The 27,465-nt window shown below is 51.8% G+C and overlaps 1 protein-coding gene across 2 annotated transcripts in view; it reads right to left on the bottom strand.

Moving 5' to 3' along the window:
• Window positions 1–27,465, bottom strand: part of CMIP (c-Maf inducing protein) — a 273,367-nt gene that overhangs the window by 201,620 nt on the left and 44,282 nt on the right. The window contains exon 2 of one of the 2 annotated variants that reach the window (XM_026447269.1): window positions 13,160–13,219. The exons of the other annotated variant lie outside the window; for it this stretch is intronic. Coding sequence (XP_026303054.1) covers window positions 13,160–13,219 — 60 coding nt within the window. The remainder of the gene's footprint in view (window positions 1–13,159; window positions 13,220–27,465) is intronic. 2 annotated transcript variants of the gene reach the window in all.

Below are 27,465 nucleotides of genomic sequence, written 5' to 3'. Positions count from 1 at the left end.
TGCTACCTTACACGTACTTGGGCATGTGTCTATGCATATATGAGAGAATTTCCTGAGGACAGATCCCTAGATGCTTCGATATCTATTGCCAGACACCCCAGACACAGCGGTGCACTAGACAGCCCTGGTCCCAGCCCCCAGGGAGCCCACAGTTTGGCTACAGACAACTAAAGCTATCCGCCCAGAACGAGCCAATCCCCAGCAGTGGCGCCTAAGTGCCCGCACACTAACGAGATGCATCCAGGCTGGGAGGGCAGAGAAGGCTTCCTCTGACGGAGATGAGCTGAGTCCTGACGGCAGAGCAGGCTGGCCAAGAGCAAGGGACAGTGCATAAGAGTGTCCAGGAAGGGGAGTGGGGAGGGCTTCCGAGTCTGGAACATAGTACGTAGCTGCGGAAACCAAGGGCTTAACCAAAGTAGAGCTCCTTCAGGAAAAGAAATAAGCTCAACATGATTGCAGTCCCACTCGGGGGGATGAAGGGACCCTGGGGAGCCAGAAGAATGTTTAAAACGGGGGACAAGCGTGATTCCATGTATATTTTAGAAAATCCCCAGAGGAATCAAGAGTGAGCAAATGGGCTGCTGAAGTCAGGTGACTGGACTAGAAACCACCCCAAAGCTGGGGCCATGTCACCTTCATTGATAGGTCAGTCAGAGTCCAACCAGGAGATGGAAGCCACTTGGGCACTGGAACTGAAAGACTCTAACGCAAGGCACTGGGTACACAAGGAAGAAGATCCCAGAATCCAAACGGGGGCAATGGAGCAACCCAGAGATCAGCAACAGCAGAAAGCTGCCCCCAACCACAGGCCAGAGAGACAGAGAGGAGGCGGCAGGACTGAGGTCCAGGGGCTGGAGGTGCCGACGGAGGATAGGCCATAGGGTCTGTCCAGTGGGAGCTGGAGCCACGGAGGACTTGCAGATGCCACCAGAGTGGCCTCTGGAGACTGAGGGAGGTAGAAACACTAGCTTCTCCCTTTCTCCTGCCTTCCAGCCTCCTAGCAGCTCCTCCCATAGGCTGAACCCAGTGACACAGGAACCTGGGACACAAGCACCTACAGAGATTGGCCCCTGACCACAGGGAAGAAAAGGAATGGACCCTGACCAGAGGAAGAAAAGGAATGGACCCCAAGGGCAAACAGGCCCAGAATGGCACAGCTACCAACCTCCAGTCCTTAGAATAGCACCCAGTGCAGGATACACATTTGCTAAAAGAATAAACAAAGCTGGTGATGCTTCATTTGAGAGCCCCTCCAGCCCTGTGATTTCCTGGTGGCCACTGATGATGCTCTTGGGCTGACGAAACGCGCCTCCCTTTATCCCCAGCCCTGGCCCTGTGCTCCCAAGCACTCAATAGTAAATCAATAGTGTGTTCTCTGAAACAGAAGCCCAGTGGTGCCCGCCCACCCAGCCCTCAAAGCCAAGCTCGGCCGTGCCTCTCCTGACATCCCCACACACGTCAGGGCCCTCCAACCCAGACCTTGTGTTTTTCCATCCAGAAGTGTGAGGGACCACAACGCTTCAAGGATGAGAATCAGAAGGCCAAGGTGTTCCTTTCAGTTGTGAGTCATTTTGAGACCTCGCTGACAGGTGAGAGGCCTCACCTGCCCGGTCAATCCGTCATCCCTACAGCCCAGAAAAAAGCACAGCCCCCAGGAGGTTTCTCTCTGCTGAAGTCATGCTTCTAGTTTAACTGGGAGAAGACAGCCTGGCATAGGTAAAAGGCTTAGAGCTTTGGGAGAGGGCACTCCTGCCAGGACTGGCCATGTGGCCATGGGTCACCTCCTGGCCTCGGTCTCTGGCTCTGGAAAATGGGAAGGATATGACCTTCCTCCAGGGCTGCTGGGGCCTGGCACACAGCAGGCCCTCGAACAACGATGCTCGAGGAAGTGTTGGTCGCAGTTTCTGTGACTACATCCCAGGGCCCCACTCGGTCTGTAGGTAGCTCCTCTGACAGATGTTACCATGAGTAACAGCTAGAGCCACCATGGCACGCACTGGCACAGCACACACACAGGCCAGGCAGCAGCCTGAGGACTGTGTATCTCTTAAGTGACTTAATCTTCACAACCACCCTGGGAAGCAGGAAATATTGTTTTTCCCACTTTACAGATAAGCAGACTGAGGCACGGAGAAGTCTGGAAACAAACCCACGGGGACCCAGGTTATAAGGGGTGAAGCCATGACCTTCTCCAGCCCTTGGGCTCTCAGGCTCCAGAGCCACTGCGATTGACCGCAACACTAGATCTATCGGGGTGCCCATGAGGTGCTGAGAGCCATGCTAAAGTCTTATTTAACAGGCTGTCCCATCTAATCCTCACAGTACCCCCATTCTGCATATGAGGAACGGAGGCTCGACAAGCACAAACCACTTGTCTAAGGTCATGGACTAGCCACGTGGGTTGGAACGTGGATGGTCTCATCACACTCCTGACCACTGCGCCCCAAGTTAGCCTTGCTCCTAAGGTCAAACTGGGCTGCTTCTTCCTCCCTCCTCATGCCTCTTCTGGAAGCTTCCCTCACCCTGATCCTCTGGAGGCGGCCACACGCCCCCGCAAAGGGGAAGCTTTCTCAGCCGCCCTCCTCCTCCCTGCCTGCCCCACCCCTCCAACTGCATGGGCTGGGACATCTGCCCTCTTCACCACAAAACCAGACGCAAATCCATTCCTCAAATAGACCGGAAGTGTCACCGGATTCTAGTCTCTTCTATAGTAAATACATGAAGTCAAGTCTCCATAAACAAATGCATTATTTTAGGGATGAAGTTTCCCTGGACATCAACAAAGCTGGCGGCATTTTTGTTTTGTTTTGCTTTTGTTGTTTTTCTTTTAAACTAGCAGCAGCAACCACAATGGAAACCCCATGGCCTGTTTTGGGGCCAAAACACAAAGCCTTCCTCTAGCCCCAGGATTGCACTGGGCGGTGGGGGCGAGAGTGCCCCACCCGGGCTGAGGGAAGCGCAGCAAATACGGTTTGGGCAAAGACAACAGGGCAAAGGTTGCAAGTCAGTGGAATGAAAGCCAGTCTGGAGGATCCGAGAGCTGGAATCTTAAATATTCACGCCAGGAAGTAATGGCACTAAGTAAGGAGCCAGCTTGGGCCATGCCTGTGTCCCTTGCAAAACGGCTTGGCCTGGAAACAGGGGGCGGCTCCACTCTGGGAAGTGACCCATCCGACCCTTGCCCCTTGCCTAGACCCACGGGTCTGTACATCAACCAGGCCAGAATGGACCAGGGGACTCCCAAGTCAGCACCCTCAGCACAAGCTAGAGGTTCAATCCCAGCTCCATGCCGGCTCAGTCCCAGGAAGGTGTCCCCGACACGGCACAGAATCAAAGGCCAGCTCTATTTGAAAACTGGCCTCCCGGAGAATCCCGGGGTGGAAAGGAGCCCACTCCAGCCAGGTGGTGTGGCAGATCAGCTTGCAGTCCTGTCATTCACTCAACAGCCGTTTCCGGAACACCTACTATGCATGGGGCCTGGGCCAGCCGCACTGGCTGTCTCCTCAACCCCAGCCTCTTGCTGGGACCTTGGCAACCAGGCCAGAGAGAAAGGAGGTTCCTCTGAATAGCCTGTTGGCAGGAAGCCCCACATTCTGGGTCTGGTGAGCAGCAATGGATGCAGGCAGGCCCCGTTCTAAAAACCTCAATCTAGGGGGAAAATCTTCCAACCTACCAAGAGGAGGAAAGAACTCACGAGCTTCACCAGAGGGCCAGGAGTCAAAATCAAAACTCAAAGCTCCCACCAGCCAAAAATGGGCCAGCCGGAGCATCCAAAAGAATAGTAACTGCAAGGAATTGAAATTCATCAAATAAGCCGGGCATGGTGGCTTACTCCTGTAATCCCAGCACTTTGGGAGGCCGAGGAGGGCGGACTGCTCGAGACCCAGGAGCTTGAGACCAGCCTGGGCAACATGGCGAAATGCCATCTCTCCAAAACATACAGAAAATGAGACAGGTGTGGCGTTGTACACCTGTAATCCCAGCTACCAGGGAGGCTGAGATGGGAGGATCATTTGAGCCTGGGAAGTTGAAGCTGCAGTGAGCCACGATCACGCAACTGCACTCCAGCCTGAGCAACAGAGGTAGACCTTGTCTAAAAACAACCTAGGAATTCACAACGTATGCAGGAAATCTACAGGAAATAAAGGGAACAGAGGAATGTGTTAAATGACACCATGAGGAAGCAATCCGCAAAACTCAGAATATGGAAAATTCTACAGGGCAGATGACGAACTTACAGAGATTGTAAAACCCTCTGTAAGCAAACACAGGGTGTAGACCACGTCCGGAATCGTCATTGAGCAAACCAATAGTAAAAATCAGTAACGAAACAACTAGGGAAATGTGAACACTTGACATTTGATATCAAGGAATTATTGTTAGTTTCTTAGGCATGAGGATGTTATTACATTTATATTTATTTGTTTAAAGATTTTTTTTTTTTTTTAGCGATTCCTATTTAAGTCATTTCTAATGAAATAATAGCATGTCAGGGATTTGCATCTAAACAGTGGCTGGGAGAGAGGGAAGCACATAGAGGTAGCTACACCCCAAGACTCATCATGAGCTGGGAACTGTTGAAGCTGATGATGAGTACATGGGGGTTCGTTTTACTCCTCCATGCTCTCAGTATATGTTTAAAATTTTCCCAAAATTAAGCCGCGAGCAGTGGCTCATGCCTGTAATCCCAGCACTTTGGGAGGCCGAGGCGGGTGGATCACCTGAGGTCAGGAGTTCAAGACCAGCCTGACCAATATGGTGAAACCCTGTCTCTACTGAAAATATAAAAGTTAGCTGGGCGTGGTGGCATGCACCTGTACTCCCAGCTACTGGGGAGGCTATGGCAGGAGAATTGCTTGAACCTGGGAGGCGGAGGGTGCAGTGAGCTGAGATCTCACCACTGCACTCCAGCCTGGCCAACAGGAAAGACTCTGTCTCACCAAAAAAAGAAAAGAAAGAAAGAAACCCAAAACAAAGGTTTGCGAATTTTTTTTTTTTTTAAATGAAGGGGAAAAAAACATTGATCTTAGACTGGTCCAACACAGTATCTGAGAAAGGCTGTAGTGATGTGTAATTTTGAAAAGACCTGGAATCGCAACTCCAGGAATTAAATCCTGGCTTTGTGCCTGGCTGGTTATGTGACTTTGTGTATGTTCCTTTGCTTGCTAAACCTCAGTTTACTCACCTGATAAATGAGGCTACTAACAATAGTGTTTCCTCGTAAGACTGTCAAAGGATTAAACTAATCCAAGCCAAGTGCTTAGCTGAGAGGACATAATATGTTAGGTGGCAATAATACTACCATTACTGACATTGTCATCACCATCATTAGAAAAAACATCAGAGATGAGGGCGGTCATCATGGTCCCACTTGGGCGACTCACATCCAGGGAAACAAGGGCCTTGAGCTCCTGGGCAGCTGGTGGAGTGGAGCTCCTGGGCAGCTCAAGGGTGGAGCTCCTGGGCAGCTGTGGGAAGTGAACATCTCCTCGTGCCCGATCAGACCTTGAGAACTATAACACAAAGAGGATGGCAGCCCCGTGGTAGGATGCCGACAGCACTGTCGTCAATACCTTGATGGGGGCTCAGAGAGGCAAAGTCAAAGCCAAAGTGAGCAGAGCTTTTGCCAAATACCCCATTAAAGATACAGGAAAAGCATCCTCATCTAAAATCCTAATGGAAATTGATCAGAAAATGAGGTTCAATTTGCCAGCCAGGTCTGATTCAGTCACAGTTCCTTTGGGGCAGGACTTCTCCACGGGAGCAGGATGCCCGGAGCTCCTGACGAACGGGCCCCCAGCCACTCACTGCATCAGATCCATCACACTTCCATGCTCCAGCCCACCAGGAGCCCCAGCTGTTCCCTCCCCTCCAGTTAGGGGAGACAAGAAGACAGCAAGCTGAGGGGTCTGGGTCCCAGTTAAGACCCAGCCCCAGAGATGCGCAGCTGGGGCAGGTAGGCCTCAAGAGACATCTGTTCAGACCATGCCCTTGGGTTGTCCAGGCAGCATTCCTGAAACCACGGTCAGAGCCCCCACCCCAACTCTAGGGTAGAGCTCTGCTTAGGGCCGCCCTAGCCCAGCCTGCTCAGGATGACCAGAAGGAGGTGGACAGAGTGGGCAGAAGGGAAAGACAGCCAGACTCTGACCCCCTGAGCACCTGTACATCAGGCACCAACATGAAAGTCATTTCCATTTTCAGAGCTAAAAAACCAGAAGCTCAGAGAGCTGCCAGAGGCAGTGCACACAGGAAGGAGGGAGCCCCAGCGTCAAACCCAAGGGCCCATCTCCACAGCCAAGCTCCCACCAAAGTGTTATACTGAGCCAGGTGACAGGAAGCAAGCCCCCAGACACACACACAGGCAGGGAATTGTGCAGGCTGAGGGCACATCGGCATCATTCTGGTGGGCTCTCCAGCTGGGTGGTCCTGCCCATGCCACATATCTCTGCGCCCGCTTGCCCATCTATAGGATGGAGCTAAAGAGAGCCCTCTAGGGCAATGACAGCCGAGGACACAGGAGGTCTGCCATGCGGGGAGCACCCGGTGTTGGTGACACCTGCAGATACCTGAATGAATCTGTTCTTCATGGGGACCTGCTGGCACTTCTCTCTCTGAAGAGTAGATCTTTATTGGAAAAAAGTAAAATGAATGATTCCCTTCCCATCATAAAAGCTGTTGCTCTTCAGGCTAAGTGAAAGGGAACCTGAATTGTATTCAAGAGTTCATTCCTGGCAGTGGGGGAGACTCCATGCTAAGCAAGAAGGGGCCTCTGCTTTCCAAATACCGGATCCCAATGCGCCTCTTCCCAATGAATGCATCATGTGCTTAATTCTGCAAAGGAATGGCGGGCAAGGCCAAGGGAGAACCACTCCAGGCACGACACTTGCTCTCCTAAGCATTTCCCAACCCCAGTGCACAGCTGACAAAAGTATACATCAGAGGGGACCCTGAGACACCATGAGGACCCCCATCCTGGGGCCTCCTCGGGTCCCTCCGGCATGATCAGATCATTCTGCACACCGTCCCAGGCCGGCACGAGCTGTCCTGAGATCTGTCTCACGGAGCACCCTCTCAGTCTGATGGAGAGTACTGAAACTCCCAATGTAGTTTGCAAATACCTGTCAATATTCCAGAGGTGCATAACCTTTGACTCAGACATTTCTAGGAATTTTTCCGAGACATTTTTGAATTTGTCTCAAAGATATATATACACGGATAATCACACGGCATGACTTGAAAGAGTAAAAGGCTGCAAACACAGCCATCAGTAAGAAAATGACTAAATAGAGCCATGGAGTAGAATGCTCTGTAACCACAAAAAGAGAACGGGGAAGCTTTCCTGATGTGCAACCATTCCTCACTACTGTTTAGTGAGAAAATAATACAGGAAAATGTGCACAGGATTCTATCATCTGTTGAAACAAACCAAAAAAAGAAAAAAAAAGGAAATAAAAATTTGTATGTATTTGCTTCTATGTACCTAATTATGTCCACAAAGGAGATGATCAGAAACCAGGGATGCTGTGGCCTCTGGGGAGGAGATAAGGCAGCTGGGCCACAGGGCAAGAGGGACTTTTGACTGCATTTCCTCATAGATTTCCTGAGCTGCGCATCATATGAAAGTCCTATCTATTCAAAAATAAACGCACACATTTAATACTTCAAAATAATATAAGTAGAGGATGCAGCACCCACTTTGTCTCTAGAACAAGGTTGGGGGAGGAATACTCCTGCTTTGTTCCTCTCTGTTCAATCATCTCGGAGTCCTCCGTTAAGTATGGGTGGATGGGTTGGCATGGCCCAAGGGGGCTTTACTAAAAGCCTGGGAAAACCAAGTAGGAAATGAACCAAGAAAGGCAAAAATCACCTTATCAGTCCAGCCCCAGCAGGCTGGGCCAGTGTCGCAGGGAGCAATGGGACTCACACCCCAGGACTACCGAGCGCCACCCTCACAGCCCTTCCCCAGAACCCAGTCCTCTTGTTCCGCCAAGAACCCCAAATATAAAGCAGGGCAAACGCAAAGTGATCTGCAGACACCCCAACCAGGAGATTTCACTCCAGTCTCCTGGTTAATCTTTATGAGCCTCGTGAATTTGCATTCCACTCCACATCTGTGCACACTTTAACACCAAAATAGTATCTCCAATGACTCCCGAAGTAAATGGTTTAACCTTTTCTCCCTTCACGAAATTGTCTAAAGTGGATGTTCCCACAAAGGGCAGCCATGCTCTACATTACACACCAGTTAAATGACTTAACCTTTCCACCCCTCAAGGAAAATGCTCATTCCAAGAAGATGAGCCACGTATGAAATTATATATTAAATTACTTAACCTTTTCCCTCTGAATCCACAAGTCAAGTGGACACACATAGAAGATACGCCCAATTTAGCCTATGATTTCTCAAACTCCTGATACCCTCATAGGCTGCACGTATCCCAGTTTGAGAAACGTAGTTTTAGGCTTCTCTTTATCATCTGCAGAGGGAGGGTACCCAAGACCCCCAGAAACCCAAGGCTGGGCAGATGATCTTTCTTTTTTATTTCTTTTCTTTTTTTTTTTTTTTGAGACAGAGTCTCGATCTGTCGCCCAGGCTGGAGTGCAGTGGTGCGATCTTGGCTCACTGTAAGTTCCACCTCCCGGGTTCATGCCACTCTCCTGCTTCAGCCTCCCTAGTAGCTGGGACTACATGCTCCCATCACCACGCCCAGCTGATTTTTTTAAATTTTTTTTTTAGTAGAGGTGGGATTTCACCGTGTCAGTCAGGATAGTCTCCATCTCCTGACCTCGTGATCCGCCCGCCTTGGCCTCCCAAAATGCTGGGATTACAGGTGTGAGCTACCATGCCCAGCCGATGATCTTTCTTTTTTTTGAGACAGAGTCTCGCTCTGTCATCCAGGCTGCAGTGGAGTGGCATGATCTCAGCTCACTGCAACCTCCGCCTCCTGGGTTCAAGTGATTCTCCTGCCTCAGCCTCCCAAATAGCTGGGACTATAGGCATGTGACACCACACATGGCTAATTTTTAGTAGAGACAGGGTTTCACTATGTTGGCCAGGCTGGTCTCAAACTCCTGACCTCATGATCCGCCTGCCTCAGCCCCCCAGAGTGCTGGGATTACAGGCGTGAGTGAGCCATTTCAACTTCAAAGTTCCACTTTATTTTCTTCCCACTTGATCATCCTTATATTCGGAAGACTTTTCCCCAATCAAGCTTCTGTTCTTAAGCCATTACTGATTGTTATTTCCATTTTCCATTTTAATCTCCATTTTCCAATGTTATTTCCATAATACAAGGCCAGATTTTTTAAAACACAAAAAAACAATAAATTGCAATAAAAGGAAGAATGGGCCGGGAGTGGTGGCTCACATCTGTAATCCCAGCACTTTGGGAGGCCGAGGCGGGCGGATCACGAGGTCAGGAGATTGAGACTATCCGGGCTAACACAGTGAAACCCTGTCTCTACTAAAAATACAAAAAACTAGCCGCGCACGGTGGCAGGCGCCTGTACTCCCAGCTACTTGGGAGGCTGAGGCAGGAGAACGGCGTGAACCCAGGAGGCAGAACTTGCAGTAAGCCAAGAACGTGCCACTGCACTCCAGCATGGGGAACAGAGTGAGACTCTGTCTCAAAAAAAAAAAAAAAAAAAAAGGAAGAATGAGGTTCTCCTGTGTAATGAAATGGCTGAGCATAACTGAGGCAAGATCCACCTCTTAAGAACAGAGGTCAAGATCTCAGTAGGGCTTTGTGAAGGTCAGAAAATTTTTCTGGGGGCCCTTGCTCATTATTATCTTCCTAGACTCCAAATCAGCAAGTACTGGTCAAGATCAGAATGGTCCTGAGTGTAGGTTCAGGATCACACAGGCCTAGATCAATCAGCTTTGCCAGTTTCTAACTGTGTGAGCTGCAGGAAGTTCCTTAACCTCTCTGAGCCTTGGTTTCCTCATCCATAAAATGAGGCTAAGAGGGGTTCCACCCGTTAGGGTTGCAGGAGGATGAATAGAGACAACGTGTGTAAACCGCTCAGCAATGTGATCAGCATGTAATAAGCACTCAATGAACGGCCGTTCTTCTTGTTCCTGATTTATTTTATTTTATTTTGAGATGCAGTTTCGCTCTTGTCGCCCAGGCTGGAGTGCATTAGCACAATCTAAGCTCACCGCAATCTCCACCTCCTGGGTTAAAGTGATTTTCCTGCCTCAGTCTCCCAAGTAGCTGGGATTACAGGCATGCGCCACCATGTCCGGCTAATTTTTTGTTTTGTATTTAATAGAGACAGGGTTTTGCCATGTTGGTCAGGCTGGTCTCAAACTCCTGACCTCAGGTGATCCACCTGCCTTGGCCTCCCAAAGTGTTGGGAATACAGGCGTGAGCCACCGCACCCGGCCTGTTCCTGGTTTAAACCAGCCGCTCTTTCACTGAGGAGAGACTCAAAGAGAGACCCAGGGTCCAAGAGGAAAATGATCTTGGCCAAAGTTTCTGTGCAGAGTTCCCTGACACTAGTCATAACTTTCTCCACACAGTCTGAGGGAAATGGACAAGGCTTTCAGTTCCCAAACCAATAAAGCACTAAAGCTTCAAGAATAACCAGAAACTCGGCCCAGCAGGTCCCAGCTGAGGCTCTGGGGCCCACAGACTCTGCCGCCTTTGAAAACCAGGGTGCAAATGGACAAAACAGACAAGATCAGCAGCTCCCCAGGCGTGGAGTCTGGAGGACCAGGCCCACATGGAAGCAAGAACAGGCAGAAGCGAAACAGCACCATGGCCTCCACACAGGCCCAGTTCCCCCCTTTTTCAGAACACGGGGGATTCCACTTTCCCTCCCTCTCCACCCACCCCTTTAAGTTATAGGTGTGGTTACGTGACTTGCTCTGGCCAATGAATCATGAATAGTGATGCGTGTCCTGACTCCAGGACAGCAGAAGCACATGTTGAGACAGGCCCTCCATCGGCTGGGTCACTGCATGATCAGATGAGCAAGCCGCCCTACTGATGTGCCCTGGACATTTGGCATGAAGGAGAAATAAACCTCAGGTGTGTGGAGCAGCTGCACTGCCTGTTACCGCGACAACAGCCCAGCCTCACTGGCTGATTCAAGGGTTCAAAAGAGCAGGATCTAAGGCAGCACTTACCAAACTGTCTGTGGGAAAAGACCCATTTTTATTTTATTTCCAATCCACTGTAGACCAATATTTTTGAAAACTGTAATTAAAATTTCATTGGAATGTCAAAATGTTACAAGGTTTCCACACCCTCAACTCTTGCTCTCATTTCTCTCCCTACAGGCTGGTTACGAGCTCTGCCGAGGGTCACAGATTGGGACCAACCACTCGTGGAATGGCACAGACCACGGACTACAGCACAGGTGGGCTCCAGGCCCTGCTGGCCATTTTTTCTTTTCTTTTTTTTTTTTTTTTTCTGAGACAGAGTCTCACTCTGTCGCCCAGGCTGGAGTGCAATGGCGCAGTCTTGGCTCACAGCAGCCTCTGCCTCCCGGGTTCAAGCGATTCTCCTGCCTCAGCCTCCCTAGTAGTTGGGATTACTGGCACCCACTACCACGCCCGGCTAATTTTTGCATTTTTAGTAGAGACAGGGTTTCACCATGTTGGTCAGGGCAGTCTCAAACTTTTGACCTCAAGTGATCCACCTGCCTCGGCCTCCCAAAGTGCTGAGATTACAAGTGTGAGCCATGGAACCCAGCTCTGCTGGCCATTTCCTATTTTCTTTTTTCCTTTTTTTGAGACAGAGTCTCACTCTATCACCCAGGCTGAAGTGCAGTGGCACAATCTCAGCTCACTGCAACCTCTGCCTCCCAGGGTCAAGCAATTCTCCTGCCTCAGCCTCCCGATTACCTAGGATTACTGGTGCCCACCACCGCACCAGGCTAATTTTTGTTTTTTTAGTAGAGATGGGGTTTCACCACGTGGGCCAGATTGGTCTCAAACTACTGACCTCAAGTGATCTGCCTGCATTGGCCTTCCAAAGTGCTGAGATTACAGGTGTGAGCCATGGCGCCCAATCCCACTGACCTTTTTCTTCTAACACTGGTGAAATAACTGAACCTTCCCAAGCCTCACCTCTCCGTTTATAAAATGAGAGTTTGCATGTGAGGATTTAAATATAAAGCCCATGGAGCACAGGGCCAGGTGTGAACAGGCCCTCATTACATGTCAGCTACTCAGCCACATCCTGTTCTGTTCCCGGGTGACAACGTCTGTCGCCGACAGGCCTGACGATCCACTCAGGGATCGGGAGGGGGACCATGGGGTTCAGGCAACCTCAGAGCAAGGCAGTGGGTTGAGATTCAGAATTCACTTCTAGACATCCACTGTGAGATAAGGTGATCAGACTGGTACCTTGTTAAGGGGCAGAAGGTCGGGCGCCGTGGCTCACGTCCTATAATCCCAGCACCTTGGGAGGCCGGGGCAGGAGGATCGCTTGAGCTCAGGAGTTCAAGAGCAACCTGAGTAACACAGAGCTGTCTCTACAAAAACATTTAAAAATTAACCAGGCACTGTGGCATGTATCTATCTATGGTCCCACCTGCTTGGGAGGCTGAGGTGGGAGGATGGATGCCTTGAGCCTGGGAGGGGTCAAGGCTGCAGTAAGCCATAATTGTACCACTGTACTCCAGTCTGGGTGCAGAGAGACCCTGCCTCAAAAAATAAAAATTAAAATAAAAGGGGCAGAGGTATCTGGGGCTAGGCAGGCAACCCAGTGATCCACTGAGACCAGGGATAACATCGACTGCTATACTACAGGGAGAATCTTCACCATCAAGCACCCTGCTGTCACACGGCAGAGCCCCCGATGGTGACCCAGGGCTGTGTTCACTCCAGAGCAGGGTAACCATGTATCCCGGTTTTCCTGGGACTGAGGGATCTCCTGGAATTCAAGACTTTCAGCATAATGGGGACACTATTGGGCAAATCGGAACAAACTGGTCACCGTACTACAGGGCCTGTGTTCTTCAGCCGTAATATTTCGGATGTGCTGAACTAGGGCAGCTCTTTAATAAAACATCAACCAGGAGGCCAGAGTAGACCTCTGGCTGCTTAACAGACTGCCTGGGAAAGCCACATCCCACGACATCACACAAACATATCTAAGGACAGAGAGACAGGGCGTGATGGCTGCAGCATAAAAGATAAAGCGATTACCCGGCTTCGCAGCGACAGCAATGGCTCCGCACCGCCTGGGGACTCGCTCTGCCCTCGGGCCTGTTCAGGAATGGAAAATGCTAAATAACGGTCACATAACCAGAAGGCTTTTTCTTCCTTCTCTTTTTGGTTTTTGTTTTTTTTTTTTTTTTTTTTTTGCATTCAAACAATAGGTAATCAGAATCTGCTTGGTTAACAGCCATATTGTCATAATTTGCCAAACAAAGCAATGGGAGTATGATGATAACAGTAACACTTTGCATTTCTCAGAAGTGCAGGTCTTGGAAGTGACTTAATTTCCCAGAGCCTGCTGGCTGTCTTCTGCCTGGGTCCTCCCCATCCTCCCCCGGCCATCAGCATGACGCCCAAATGCCTGGCGCAAGTGACAGGCCCATGGATCGCTGGGTGAATGAGTTAATGAATGAGGACATCTCCGTTCTCCGGGTAACCCGGGCACCCCCAGGCGAGCCAGGCTGGGTGCTCTGTGGCCATGTCACCTCCCCCTCCATTGCTCACATGGAGGCGGTGCCACCATGTCCCCAGGACTGTCCTGAATACTCAGTACATAAGCTGACCATGTAATCTATGAATGAAATGAAGCATCACTGATCACTTTACTAGGACTGTAAACAGGACAAGTGGTCACCTCACTGATGTAGCATCTCACCTAATCCTTGTTACACTGAGAGTGCCAGGCCAGGTCCCACGTCCAGACTCCATGGTCTGAAGCCCAGCCCTGCCTCCTAGAAGCTAGGTATGTTACTTAACCTCTCTGGGCCTCAGTTTCCCCATCTGAGTGAGGCAGTAGGGCTCACTGCCCTACCCTTAGGGCTGCTCTGCAGACCATTCTTTAAAAGTTGCAACACTTAGAATAGGGCCTAGCATGTAGTAGGAGCCACACATGTGTTGACTGAATAAAAAGGTCCTCCCATCATCCCCAGGATTATTGCCATTCCATAAATCCGCCAAAGAAGGCACAAGGACTTAAGTGACTTGCCAGTTAGTAGCAGAATGGCTTACGCCTGCAATCCCAGCACTTTGGGAGGCTGAGACAGGCAGATCACTTGAGGTCAGGAGTTAGAGACCAGCTTGGCCAACAGGGTGAAACCCCGTCTCTACTAAAAATACAAAAATTAGCTGAGCATGGTAGCATGCACCTGTAATCCCAGCTATTTGGGAGGCTGAGGCAGGAGAATCACTTGAACCTGGGAAGCAGAGGTTGCAGTGAACTGAGATCATGACACTGTACTCCAGTCTGGGTGACAAAACAAGACTCCGTCTCAAAAAAAAAACCCATGCTACATCCATCCTGCAATCCTGCCCCCCACTCCACTCCACCCACAGCTATCGCATTTTCTCTCCCCATTCAAGATTTTAGGGCTGTTCTGCAGATGACGCTATTTAATAGCGTAACCTTACAAGTCGAGTAAGAAGGAGTGCAAGGAGTCCAATACAACGCGTGGCACAGGGGACGGCCAGAGCTTCCCCAGGGCCAAGGAGGGGCTTCGGGTCTCCTGAGGCTGTGTGGCACATGCAAAGCAGGAGGCACCAGTCCCAAAATAGGACGGGCATTTGCTGCCCGTGCGTCACAACCCAAACTTGTTCTCCTTTTTCTCTTCTTGCCAAATTACTCGATCTCAGAAATTCCTTAGCAAGACAAGACTGAAATGCAATCTCCAACCCCATCGGGCCCAGTGGAATTTCACCAACACAAATTGCTGCGTTCTCCAGGAAAACGGAGGACGCTGGCCTGAAGTGTCAGATTCTCAGTAGGTCTTAGAAAGCTCCGGCACTTGAGCAGCTCCTGGAAGTGGCAGGAAGTGGTTTGTCTTTGCTTATTTTCCAAAGGATAACCACCAGATTTGCTCGTAAAAACTTGCTAACCAATTGGCAGAGGGCACCTGCACAATCCAATGATTTCTCATCTCCTGGGGTTTTCTTCTTTTGTTAGTTCAACTCGCGAGGCCTTCAAAGACGCAGACGCACAGGCCTTGCCTTGACCCATGCAAAGAAGGAAGGAAAGAAAGAAGGAAGGGAGGGAGGAAAGGAAGGGGAGTAGGGGAGGGAGGGAAAGGAAAGAAAACGGTGGGCGGGGGCGGGCACAGCAGCTCATGCCTGTAATCCCAACACTTTGGGAGGCCGAGGCCGGCAGATCATTTGAGGTCAGGAGTTCAAGACCGGCCTGGCCAATATGGTGAAACCCAGTCTCTACTAAAAATACAAAAATTAGCTGGATGTGGTGAAACGTGCCTGTAGTCCCAGCTACTCAGGAGGCTGAAGCAGGAGAATTGCTTGAACTCAGGAGGCAGAGGTTGCCGTGAGCCAAGATCGCACCACTGCACTCCAGCCTGGTGACAGAGAAAGACTCCGTCTCAAAAAAAAGAAAAGAAAGAAAAGGGGGAGGAAGGAAAGAGGGAGGGAGGCAGGGAGGGAGGCAGGGAGGGAGGGAGAGAGGGAAGGAGGGAACGAAGGAAAAAAGGGAGGAAAAGGGAAGGAAGAAAGGAAATTTTGATGAAGAATCAAAATTCACCAAAAGAATCGTTAAGCCACAGCCCATGGCTTCATGTTCACCGATGCTCAGGCACGACTGTGCACTAGCTCTAAAAGATGCCAGAGGCTGGGGCTGGCAGGACACGGAGGGAGGGAAAGAGGAGCAGAGCCCAAGGAGTGGCTGAAGACGGCCGATTGCCCCGGGGTGACTGGGTATGTTCTGCACCAGGAAAGAGAAGGAAGAAAGGGCTCCTCCAGAAGCGAGCCGCCCAAGCAAAGCAGAGAGCCAGGTGAAGCCAAGAGTGCGTGGGGAGACCCGGAAGGCAAGGGCAGTGGAGTCTGGATGCCTCCCATAGGGCCAAAATAGGAGAGTCTCGCCCGGGCTGACAAGCCCAGGCTTGAATCTGAATGCCACAGGCAACAACTGTGAGTTGCTGGGCAGGACCGGAGCTGCCGCCCCCAAAACTGTTTCAGATTCAGAGGGCGCTGCTAGGGTGCAGTGGGGGTAAAGGACTGGAGGGGGAAGCTTGAGTTTCCTCTACCACTTCTCAGGGAGCCTTTGGGGAGCCACCTCCGCTCCCTGGGCGGAGGCCACATGCCAGCTCAGTCTGCTATGGACATTCCCAGATTCTTGAAGGCTGGGATGGGGGCACGTGCCCTGGGCCAGCCCAGAAGATGGATGACAAGGAATCTACATGGGAACTGGGACAAGCGGATGCTAAGATGAGGAGACAGCTTGGTCAGGGCTGCCTCTCACCCAGAGGTCACCACCAGGTCCAGATCTGTGCACTCACTTCCCTCCAGAACTGGGCACTTGGGAGAAATCAGAGAATATCCTAGAAGGGACTCTGAAAGGGAGCTGGAGACTGGGGCAAAGCTTGGGGCACATGTGTACATGGGTGTGCAAGTGGTGTGTGTGCAGAGACACGTATGTTCTCAAGTATGTGTGCCGAGTGTCCTTCCATGCGTAGGTGTGAGACATGTGCGTCCATGACCTTGAGATTGAGTGCTCATGGCCATATGTGTATACCGCGAGGGGGTGTGGCCACGCTGGGACACGTTCACAGTGTGAATGGTGCATGCATGCGCCCACATCTTCAACAGGCAAACAGCACTGAGTCAGGGCCAAGAGCCTGGACTGGAGCCTTGAGCACACGATCTAACTTAGACTCTATACCAATCTAACTGGTCTATGCCTCAGTTTCCTTACCTGTGAAATGGGGCTAGTTAACAGAAACTACCTCCTAGTGTTGACAGGGGGATTAAACACATTCGAATTTGTAAAGCACTCAGATGTTTGTATCTGGTGTCCTACTAAATGATACGTATGTGTGTGTTAAAAAATAAATGCATACGTGTGGGTGAGTGGTCGCACAGCTGGGAACCTGTCTGTATGGAGAGGTGTGTGCCATGTAGACTAACTGGGACTGTGTGCACACACAGGGGCAGGAAGATGTGGATTGGGTGTGCACGGATGTGCAAGAGGGAGGTGTGTCTGCCCATTTGCAAACGTGTGGACTATATGTATCCATGACGCCTGGGGGACTGCATGCCAGGGCCCAGGACATGTCTGCTCAAGAACCATGGGGCGTATGCATGCATCCGTGTGTGCACGTGGGGTATGCAAGTGTGTGCAGTCACGTTCTAGGGCACATGTGTGTAGGCACCTGGGCAAGGGCATGGAAGGACGGGAGCGTGGGTCAGGTGGAAAGACCCTCGCAGAGTGAGGCACGGGGAGCAGAGGCCTGATAACCCCTGTGAGAAAGCAGGACCACTGGGCAGAGGCAGAGTGGCCCCCTCCGAGCTGCAGAGCAACCCCAGGGAGACTTGGTGCAGAGGTGAGGACCCAGACCAAAAAGGCTGGGGGACAAGGGCCACATCTCACTCAGGCCTGTGCCCAGCCCCTGGCACTGGACTGTGCTCAGGAAGCTGGAAAGGAAGGAAGGAGAGAGTGTGCCCAAGGGAGGGACACAGACCCCACCGTGACAAGCACCATCCTCAGGTCGCATCCTGGACTCCACATCCATCATTTCATTGAACCCTCTTGACTGTCCTAGAAGGAGCATCATCCCCACGTTTTCAGACAAGGAAGCTGAGTTCTATGGTTAAAACATCTGCCCAGAGGCCCAATGCTAGGGAGCAGCAGGTTCCAACCCGGCTGGGTCTGACCTCTGTCCTCAGAGCCACCATGCTACTCTGAGAATGAATGAATGAACCAACACATGCATGCATGAATGAACGAACAGACCAACAAAGAACAATGAAAAGGAAACCGAAACTTAGTGCCCGGAAGAGGAATAAAATAAGGGAAGCACCGGAGAGTCGGCAGGCACCGCCTGGAGAAGCCTCTGGGGGGACTGCAGCTGGAGCAGCAGTCATAGTGGTCTGCAGGGGACCCAGGAGCCCATGCTGCACAGGCAGAAGGAGCTTTCTTTGTAGGCCTTGAGGCTGCAGCAGCAGAGGAGACAGTGGGGCACCTGTGTGGTCCAAGGCTCCCAGAGCACAAGCCCCGTGGCTTCACAGCAGGGCCAGGCCACTGAGTCTTCAGCACCAATTCAGAAAACTGGCATTCCGCACTCTATGCGAGTCCTGTGGGATTTGGGGTTAACAAGACCTTGGCTGCCAAGGCCCAGACACCCTCGGGGAGCCAGTCTGCCGAGGCCTGGACATCACTGGCAAGATGGGTTATTATAGTGACTTCTCCAAGCTGGCTGTGTCCTAAGGACCCATAGGGCTCAAGCTAATGGAACAATGAGACAGTCACCTTGCTTCCAGAAACCCTTCTGGACGCCACTAGCTGGGTTCAGGGGTTCTTTAGAAACAGTACCTAGAGACCCCTACTTAGAATGAGCTCCAGCTCTAAGTGGCCTTGGAAAAGTGGCTCAACCTCACTGAGCCCCAGGTTGTTCCTACACAGTGAGAATCACTCATCTATGAGGGGTTATTGGTGGAGAGGACCAGTACAAAGTAAGAAAAACACACCTCAGAAGACAGGTAGCAGGCAGGTCCTTCCAAGTGACAGCTGTTCTCGTAAATGGCAGCCATCGGAGGCCTGGGTCTGCCTGAGCAGAGGGGGGCCCCAAGCTACTGAGCCCCCCGGGCTATGCAAGGCTGTCAGGCAGGGGTTGGGGGAGGGTGGACCATTGCATAGGCACCACCAGCTCCAGCCGCCCCATCATTGTGCCTGGGAGGCCCAGGGTCTACACCTCCCTCTCTGCCTAGACATCCCCACAACCCGGACACCCCTTACAAGGCCCAGCACCAGGGCATCTCTGCAATCCACTTTTATGGTCTCTTCCAACTGCTGAACTCCCCAGCCAGCCAGTAGGTAAGCAAATGGCCTGGCTGCGAGGCTGTGGGTGGGTGTCCCGGGCACCGCCCTCCAAGCGGTACTGGCTTCTCCCTCTTCAACTTGTCCTTTGACCCCTTGGCACCCATTCAGATTCACAGAATGTAAGACTCTGCTCATTTTGATTGGGAAGAAGCCCAAGAGATGGAGCGCCAGGTTTCAAACTGTGTTCCCAGGGCTCCAGGGTCCGCAGGGGGCTGACTCTCGCCTCTACTGGGACACTGTACCTTTATGAACCTTCTCTTCTTGCTGTTGGAGGAGAGAGCTGTGATACTAAATCCCTGGAAGCACGTGCACAGAAGCTTACCGAATTTAAAACTGAGCCCTCCCGCACCCCACTTTGCTACTTTGAGACATCTTCATCCATTCAAAGGGTTTTATCACTGGATGAAACAGCCATAAATCTGATTTGATCCTTGCCGAAAGGCTGAAATTTTAATTGGTCTTTGTCCTTCAAAGTCCTTCTCATTTTTCTTTTCGTCAGGGTTGAGAAGCAGTTAACTCCCCTCCATCGTACAAATTCTAAATAGGTTTCACTTACTTTCTTGTTTCCCATTCATCGCCCCCAAGTAGGAGTGCCCTCGTGAAGGGGGTGTGTTTGTTTTGTTCACTGCTGTACTCTCAGCACATAACAGGCACAACAAATGTTGATTTAATATTTATTTTAATTAACTAAATGTAGCAATTTATAGCAGTAATCACAGCACCTACTATGGTCCAGTCCCTGTTTACATGTGACATGTGTTCATTCACCCACCACTCATATCCACCTTAGAGATCAGTCCCATTATCCCCATTCTACAGATGAAAAAACAAAGGCACTGCTGCACTTGCTACCCTGGATTCACAGCGTCTTCAAGGCCTCACCCTCGGTCCTTGGCTCACTTGCTCTCCCTTCCCTGGAATGAGGCCCTGCCTCCTCTGCACCCCTGCCAGCTTCATGGCCTCTTTCTCTGCTCCTGCAAGTCTCAGAGCTGGGGGAGCTGGGGATTATTTCGCAAACTGCATTTCACAGATAAGGAGGCTGAGGACTGACAGCTTCCTGTCTAGTTGGGGGAATGATGGGCAAAGAAAATGACAGCCAACAGCCAAGTCATTGAGGGAGGCCAGCAGATGCCCCAGGATAGAGTGGCCGCGGCTGACTACGGCAAGCAGGGGCTTCTAGGAGGAGGTGACAGCTCTCACAATGTCTCAAGTCCTCCAAACAACAGCAGCCCACAGCTTTGGGGTCTCAGCCATTCCTCCCACAAACATAAAAAGAGAAGCTGCTCAGGGTCTCTCAGATTAGCAGACACACCTGCCCACCCTCTGAGAAGTGGGTCCGAGAATTTGAATGGCCTGTGGTCAGCAGTAGCAGGAGAGGTTTTAGGCACAGACCTCAAGCTGGACAGACTCATTCCCCACATGGGACCGTACCCCAGCAGCCTGTCCCATCCTTCCCTGGACGCCAGGGCGGAGATCTAGAACTTCCCTCCTCGCAGGAAACAGAGCGGCAGCCTGGCCGGCTTGGTCTGTTGTTCTCACACGGCTGTGCCATGCACGCCCAGCCCATCCAAGGAGCCTGTGGGTCGCCTGGCTCCTGCTTATCACTGTACCAGCCTGCCCAGGGCCCCGCCCCAGAGGGTTCATCCTCTGCTTCCCCTAGGCTAACAGGGCCACTCTGACCATCAGTGTCTGTTCCGCTGAGAGACCCTATGCTACGGTAATGATGATGATGATGACAGCTAACACTGACTGCCAGGTACTTCAGAGTCATTAATTCACATATGCAAGCCTATGCCACAGACAGCAGGATGAGACCCATTTCACAGAAGAGAAAACTGAAGTTCAGAGAGGTCACCTAATGTGCCCAAAGCCTTACAGTCCCTGAGTCTAAGGTTTTGTCACCAGAATTGTGTGTGGGTCCCAACTCCGACACCAGCTCTGTGATCCATGGCTAGTTACACAGCTGCTCTGTACCTCAATGACCTCATCCGTAAAGTGGGATACTGGTGCCCAACTCATGGGCTTCCTGGGCAGGCTGAATGAGAAAGCAGCTGGCATCAAGGGGCTCTTGATAAATGGCAGTCATTATTATTTATTCTTATTAATAATATTCATGATGAAAAAAGACTCAGAGTTGTTTGGGGACAAGGGTATCAGTTACCCAGGGGCACATGGGCAGTGTCCATCCAGGAGTCAAAAGAGCACAGGCTTTGCAGTTGGCCTGAGTTTGAACCCAGCTCCCACGTTCTGCTGTGTGACCTTGAGCATCAGCGGAGGCGTCAGGGGGGTGGCCCCAGGGGTCCCTCACGCCCACAGGTGCCTCCCTAGAACGGGAGCCAGCTGGGGCTCCTCCTGACCCCCTTTGATACCGTGCTTCCGGAGGGGAGTGTGTCCTGTTCCGCTGCCAACCCAAGGAGGAAGGGGAGCTGCTTGGGCATCCCTGGAGAGTTCTAGAGAAGGCCCTTCCCAGGTCCAGGCTATAAGGAGACCCACCCTCTCCCAACGCAGCCACGTGGCTTCTTTCCCACCCTCTGCGTCAATGAAGGCCAGTTCTGGGGAAAGCTTCAGCCCTGCATCTGCTCTGTTCCCAGCACATGCCTGGAAACACCTGCAGCTGGCTAGGCTCTGCCCTGCGTCCCTCCAGCACTGGGCCGGCAACCGAGAGGGGAAGGATGAAAGACGAGTCTGAAATCACGGCTGGAGACCCAGGAAGAGGCAGCTCTCACAGTCTGAGGCCCCGGTGACTGCTCAGCAGGCAAGGGCCGTGCCTGGAGGGAAGCTTCCAGAACATTCTTCATCCAGGTGGACGGGGGTGTATACCTTGGAGCCAGGGACTCTGGCTCTGACCTCCCCGATCACATGGTGAATCACATTTCCACATACTCACACTGGTTGTTTTTTTTAATTAAGAGATTTTTTTTTTTTTACAGCTAATAAGTAAGTCATCTTCCCTAACACTTCCTGAGAAGCACCAGTGTACAGGCAAGGCCTGAAACATGAAACGGTGGGTGACAGGCCGTGTGAGTCACAGGGTAGGCCTGGGCCCTGGAGCCACGTGGGTCACCTGCAATCCCGGTCCCAGCTGCTGTGCGAGCCAGCAGGTGACTCGCCCCTTTCAGCTCTGGTCTCCTCAGCTGTGGGTTCTGCGAAGCACATGTTGCTTCTTAGGCCCTCATATTCAGCAGTTTGTTGCTGCCATTGTTGTTACTGCTGGTGTTTGTATTAACCGTGAAGCTCAGTTTTCCCAGGTGGAGCGTGGGAACGAGCAGACCTAATTCGCCACACTGCTGGAAGATTCCACAAGGCTGGGCCCGGGCCGGCTCGCGCCACGCTGGCTGTTGTCCTAATGCCCTTGTCATCGTCACCACAAAGAGGAGAGCCCCTTGGGTCACACGGTACATGATCCACACTACGTGCCCCACTCCAAGTGCTTTGTATTTCGTGCTTCGTTTAATCCTCACAAAGGCCCGAGGAAGTGGGTGGCACTCCCCACTGCACTTTCTGGTCTGGACGGCAGGTAAAGAGAGGGTGAGTGACCCCGGAGCTCCGGCCTGTGGGCCCGGGCACAATAACCCCTTGCACAGATGGCCACAGTCCAGCTCCCACTGTCGCCCTCAGACTGGACTCTGATGCTGTGGGAGGGCCCTGGAGGAGAATTCGGCATGGTGGCTCCATCGCCCATGAAGTGCCTGCGTGCCGGGACCAGGATCACCGCCTGAGGTCCTCCATGAGGACGTACAACACTCTGGAGGGGCAGGAACCCGGGTCTCCCAGCTCCAACCTGCAGCTTCCCCTGACTCAAACTTCCAGTGACTCCTGCCCACGGCTACTCCCTGCACTCTGGTCCTTGCCAGCCCAGAGTCCCTTTCAGGAGTGCAGGGAGAGATGCCCTCCTACTAAAGGGGCATCTGTGCATCTTCTCGCTCACAGGCCCTCCTCCTAGGTTTCTCTCTTCTCTCTGTGTGTCTGTCTGTCTGGGTCTCTCCCGTGTACCCCCACCCCACACCAGCTCCCTGTAACCCACTCTCCCTTGACTCCCCATTTCTCCCCCACCCCCCACTACAACTTCCGCCTCCCCTCCTCTTCCACATCCTGCCTCTTGTCCTCCTTATCCCGGCTGCCTGCCGTTTCCGTGGTCTATTTTTGCCAGCCTTTGTCTTTGTTTCTCTCCCTCCCTTTTTCTCCAGGGTCCTCCCTTCCCTCCTCTGTTTTGCCTCCTCCTCCCAAGGCGCCTTTGTCCCCAGACCCTCTCAAGGGCCTGCATAGCCTGGCCGGGCAAGCACGGCCCAGCCCTGCTAGCAAGACCCAGCCGGCCAGCACACTCGCTCCCAGCCACCGCGATGCCACGGAAACCCCTCCGTGCTCTGCAGCCAGAGGAGGAAGGGGGAGCCTGGACAGAACGGACACTTTTTCATCTTCGTTGCTGACAGCAGTGCTCATGGCTGAGTGGCCAGGGACAGAGGGACGGAGGACACAGCCAGGAGCTGAAGGCACTCAGGCATGTGTCTCGAAACCAGCAGTTGACTAATAACACCGAACACGGCACCATTTTCAACCCATGAAGTTAATTTAAGAAAAAAATGAAAAACAATGACACTCAGAGTGGACATGGCAGTGTTGAAATAAAGACACTTGCACCCTGTGGATGGCGTTACGGATGGCTCCACTCCACGGGAAAGCAAGAGAGCCTCATCGATCTCCAAAGCCATCAAAATGTTCATACCCCTGTGGCCAACTAATCTCCCTCCTGGGAATTTTTCCAAATGATCTTTCATCATCAAAAGGAAAGGATAAAAACGCTACAGGCACACAGATCTTCACTGTGGCACACTCTATGGAGGAAGAAAAGCAGCAAACGGCCTTAGTCTCTAACCAAAGGGAGATGGTTTCGTGAAAAACGGTGCGACACAAAAGACGATCATGTGGCCACTAAAAAGCTTCCACGATGGCAAAGACTGGGTAAAACATCATCTCCGCTGATGACGGTAGAGGAGAAAATGGAAAGGAACCAGCATGTTCACTGTGCCTGTAATGACATAAAAATACGTGTACAGACGGGCCAAGACCAAGAGGCGTAAGTGCAAAATCGATACAAGTAATCCTCAGTAGCCAAATCCATCCAGCTCCCGAGTTGAGACGGGGAAGGGTGCCAAATGATCCAGATCCATTTGGTTCTGGAGTTGGGGACATCAAGCGGCAAGAGTTCGCCGAGTGAGGAATTGATCTGAAAATACATCCAAACCCATTCAGCTGGCGTATACTTGGGTAGGGTAGGATTTCCATACTTGGGTGAACTGTATGAAGAGGCTGTTTTCGGCTTCTTTGAAATTATCTTCCATGTTCCACTGATACTGTTTTTGCAATTAAATAAAGGAAAATCAGAATTCTCGTGTCCAGGGCTCTGGAGCTGACACAGGGCTTTCCCACACATAATCTTCCTTGAGCCTCCCAAGCAGGGCAGGGAGTTTTACTAACCCCATTTTTACCAAGAAAACGAGGAATCAGAAAGGGTATGACTTCCCCAGAGCCACACAGCCACGCAGTGACACAGACAGGACTCAAAAGGCAAGGGCTGCCTCAGCACTGTCCTCACCTGGCTTTTGTGAGGCCAACCCCAGACACTGGCACTCCAGTCCCCCAGACATCTCTGGAGCCGTCGCCCTGTGATGGGTGACACTGTTCCTGAGCCCTCACGAGGATAACACCCGTAAGGGTAATGGCCAGACCCAAGGTTGGCTTCCCCACATGGGTCAGGAACAGACAGACACCCACCACAAAACCTCTACCCTAGTCTCTCAGCTCAGCCCCCGCAGCCCAACGAGAGCCAAGGCTATGCAGTCAAGCAGTCACCAGTTCAAATCTCCACTTCTCCACTGTGTGCAGCCTGGATCCCTTGGAGCCTCCATACAGCCAGGAGAAAAACCGGAATTACACAAGGGAACCTCTTAGGGTCACTGGATAAAAGAAGGAAGTGTGCACCCACTTTGATGCCTGGTCCATTTCAAGTGCTCCCTATGCTGCCATGTCCTCCTTGGGGCTTATGGATTTGCTCTCCTGGTCTGGAATGTTCTACCCAGACACGCCGGGGTGGCTCCCTCCTTCACCCTCTTTCAAATTTCACATCAAGTGTTAGCCTGGTAGAGGACTGGCCACGCCACAAACACCTGCCCCCCTTACCCTGTGTGGGTCTCGTCTTCTTCAGGGCCCTTATTCCCCTCAACATGCTAAGCATTTGGTTTTTCGTTTTTGAGACAGTCTCCCTCTGTCACCCAGGCTAGAGTGTGATGGCCTAATGCCGGCTCACTGCAACCTCTGCCTCCTGGGTTCAAGCAATTCTCCTGCCTCAGTCTCCCAAGTAGCTGGGATTACAGGCACACACAGCCACACCTGGCTAATTTTTGTATTTTTAGTAGAGACAGGGTTTCACCACGTTGGCCAGGCTGGTCTCAAACTCTTGAGCTCAAGCAATCTGCCCGCCTTGGCCTCCCAAAGTGCTGGGATTACAGGCGTGAGCCACCACGCCTGGTCCATGCTAAGTATTTGTATGCTGGTTTGTTACGAGAGCATCAGGCCTCTGCACTGGGCTCTCCTGACCATGAGAACAGAAAGATCATTCACTGTGGTGCTGTATTCCTTGCACACAGTAGGAGCACAGAAAATGAATGAATTAACTACTAATTGGTAGTGACGACTTTGTCAGAGAGGAACAGGAACCTTCAGCTACACCTAACCTCTGACAGTCCCTGAGGGATGTCAGGCTGCTTGGGACACTGCAGGCCTCTGGCCCAGGCGTGTCCACAGGTCTCTTGCCCTCTCTCACTTCCCCTCTTATTCCCCAGGTACCCAAAGGGCACTAGCCCAAAGGATGGTACTGAGAAGATATCAATAATCCTGGTGACCGGAAACACAAAAAACTATCTTTCTGCAGCAGAAACTGCAGATTTCAGGACATCACTGGATTCTGAACCCCTAAAAGAGGTCAAATTCCTAGTATTAGAGAGCTGGGGAAGTTCCCGAGACTCGCCTTCCCCTGTGCCTCCTCCCGCCAGAGCTGGCATTTGCCAAAACCTCCCCTGCAGTGAACGGCCCTTCGCTGGGCACTTCGCACACACCGCAGATCAGCTCTCCCCCACTCTGAACTAGCCTTGGCAGCGTCGTTTCACAGAGAACGGAGGGGGGCTCCGCAAAACCAGAAGCAGGAGCCGAGGCCGTCCCATGGCTGGGTCCTGGGAGAATGGTGGCCTCATGGGTTTGTCTGGTGACAGGTTGTGCTGGGTTCCTGCACTCTGCAAAGTCACACACTTGCAAAGGCTTCCAGACCTCTGGGTACAGTGGCACTTTTGGAAAGAGGGACTCACAAAGGAGACCTCTCCTGCTGGTCTCTGGTCCAAGCCCCTGCACCCAAGTGAGGTACCTGAATAACACTCTCTGACTACAGAGCAGAGAAAAGCACCACTGCATTGTGGGTCTGGAAGCCCACTCCTTTCCTCAGGACCTGGAGCCTCTGCAGGGAACAAGCACCACCTTCCCTCTTCACCCACCAACTCCAGCTCCTCCTCTCCTGTGTCCATAGAAGCCCGCCCTGACCCCTCAAGTCAACCTCTGAGTGCCCCATCAGCATCTGTATGGGCACGCCGTACCCCTCCTTGCCCGCCTTTCCTCATGCCCCAGTTGGGGATGTGAGCTCCCCAAGGCCTTGGACAGGCTGAGCCTTCATGGCTGCATCTCCTGTGCCTGAGAGTGTGGTCAGGACATAGCAGACAACCAAACTGAAAAATGAATGAATAACAAAAGAATGAACGAACAGAATGAATGAAAGCAGAAAGAACTGGAACAGACTGAATGAAAAAAAAAAAATGAAAGAAAGAATGAAGCATGAATGAAACTCACAGGAAGAACTGAAAGGCCATCTCTCCCAGTACCTGCTAGAGTCAGGAAGCAAAGTCCGGCATCAATGACAGTGGCTCACATCTGATTCTACAGTGGCAACTACATCGCTCTGCCAGAGATTATTCTCTCCCCATCTTCCAGATCAAACTGGGCCTGTAGAACAACGAAGAGCCAGGAGCTGGGGGGAGAGTTTCCGAAAAGGAGTACAGAGGTTCTGTGCCCTCCCAAGGCTCTCCTGAAAGTCACAGGAGCCTCCTGCGTGCTGGGGTAAAGCGAGGGAGCTGATGACTGCCCAGGAGCACCACCAAGGAGAAGGGGCACACAGAGAGGGGATGGGGGAAGCAACTGCCATGTCACCCTGACAGCAGTCCCAGGAGACCCATTTCTCCACTGTTTCGGGGAGAAAGAGACACAGAGGAGGCCAACAATCAAAACTGGTAGATGGAATGAGTAGATGACTACAGTAATGGTAGCTAACAGCACACTCCCTCTGTGCATCGGGCCCAGTTCTAAGCACTTCATACGTATTACTCATTTAATCCTCCCTGCAACCCGGTGAGGTAGACACTATGATGCCCAGTTTAGAGACTGG

This window comes from Piliocolobus tephrosceles, chromosome 17, assembly GCF_002776525.5.
Source record: "Piliocolobus tephrosceles isolate RC106 chromosome 17, ASM277652v3, whole genome shotgun sequence".
Classification (NCBI taxonomy): Eukaryota; Metazoa; Chordata; class Mammalia; order Primates; family Cercopithecidae; genus Piliocolobus; species Piliocolobus tephrosceles.
Note: the sequence above shows the minus strand (reverse complement) of the source record. Positions and strands in the feature narration are given on the sequence as shown.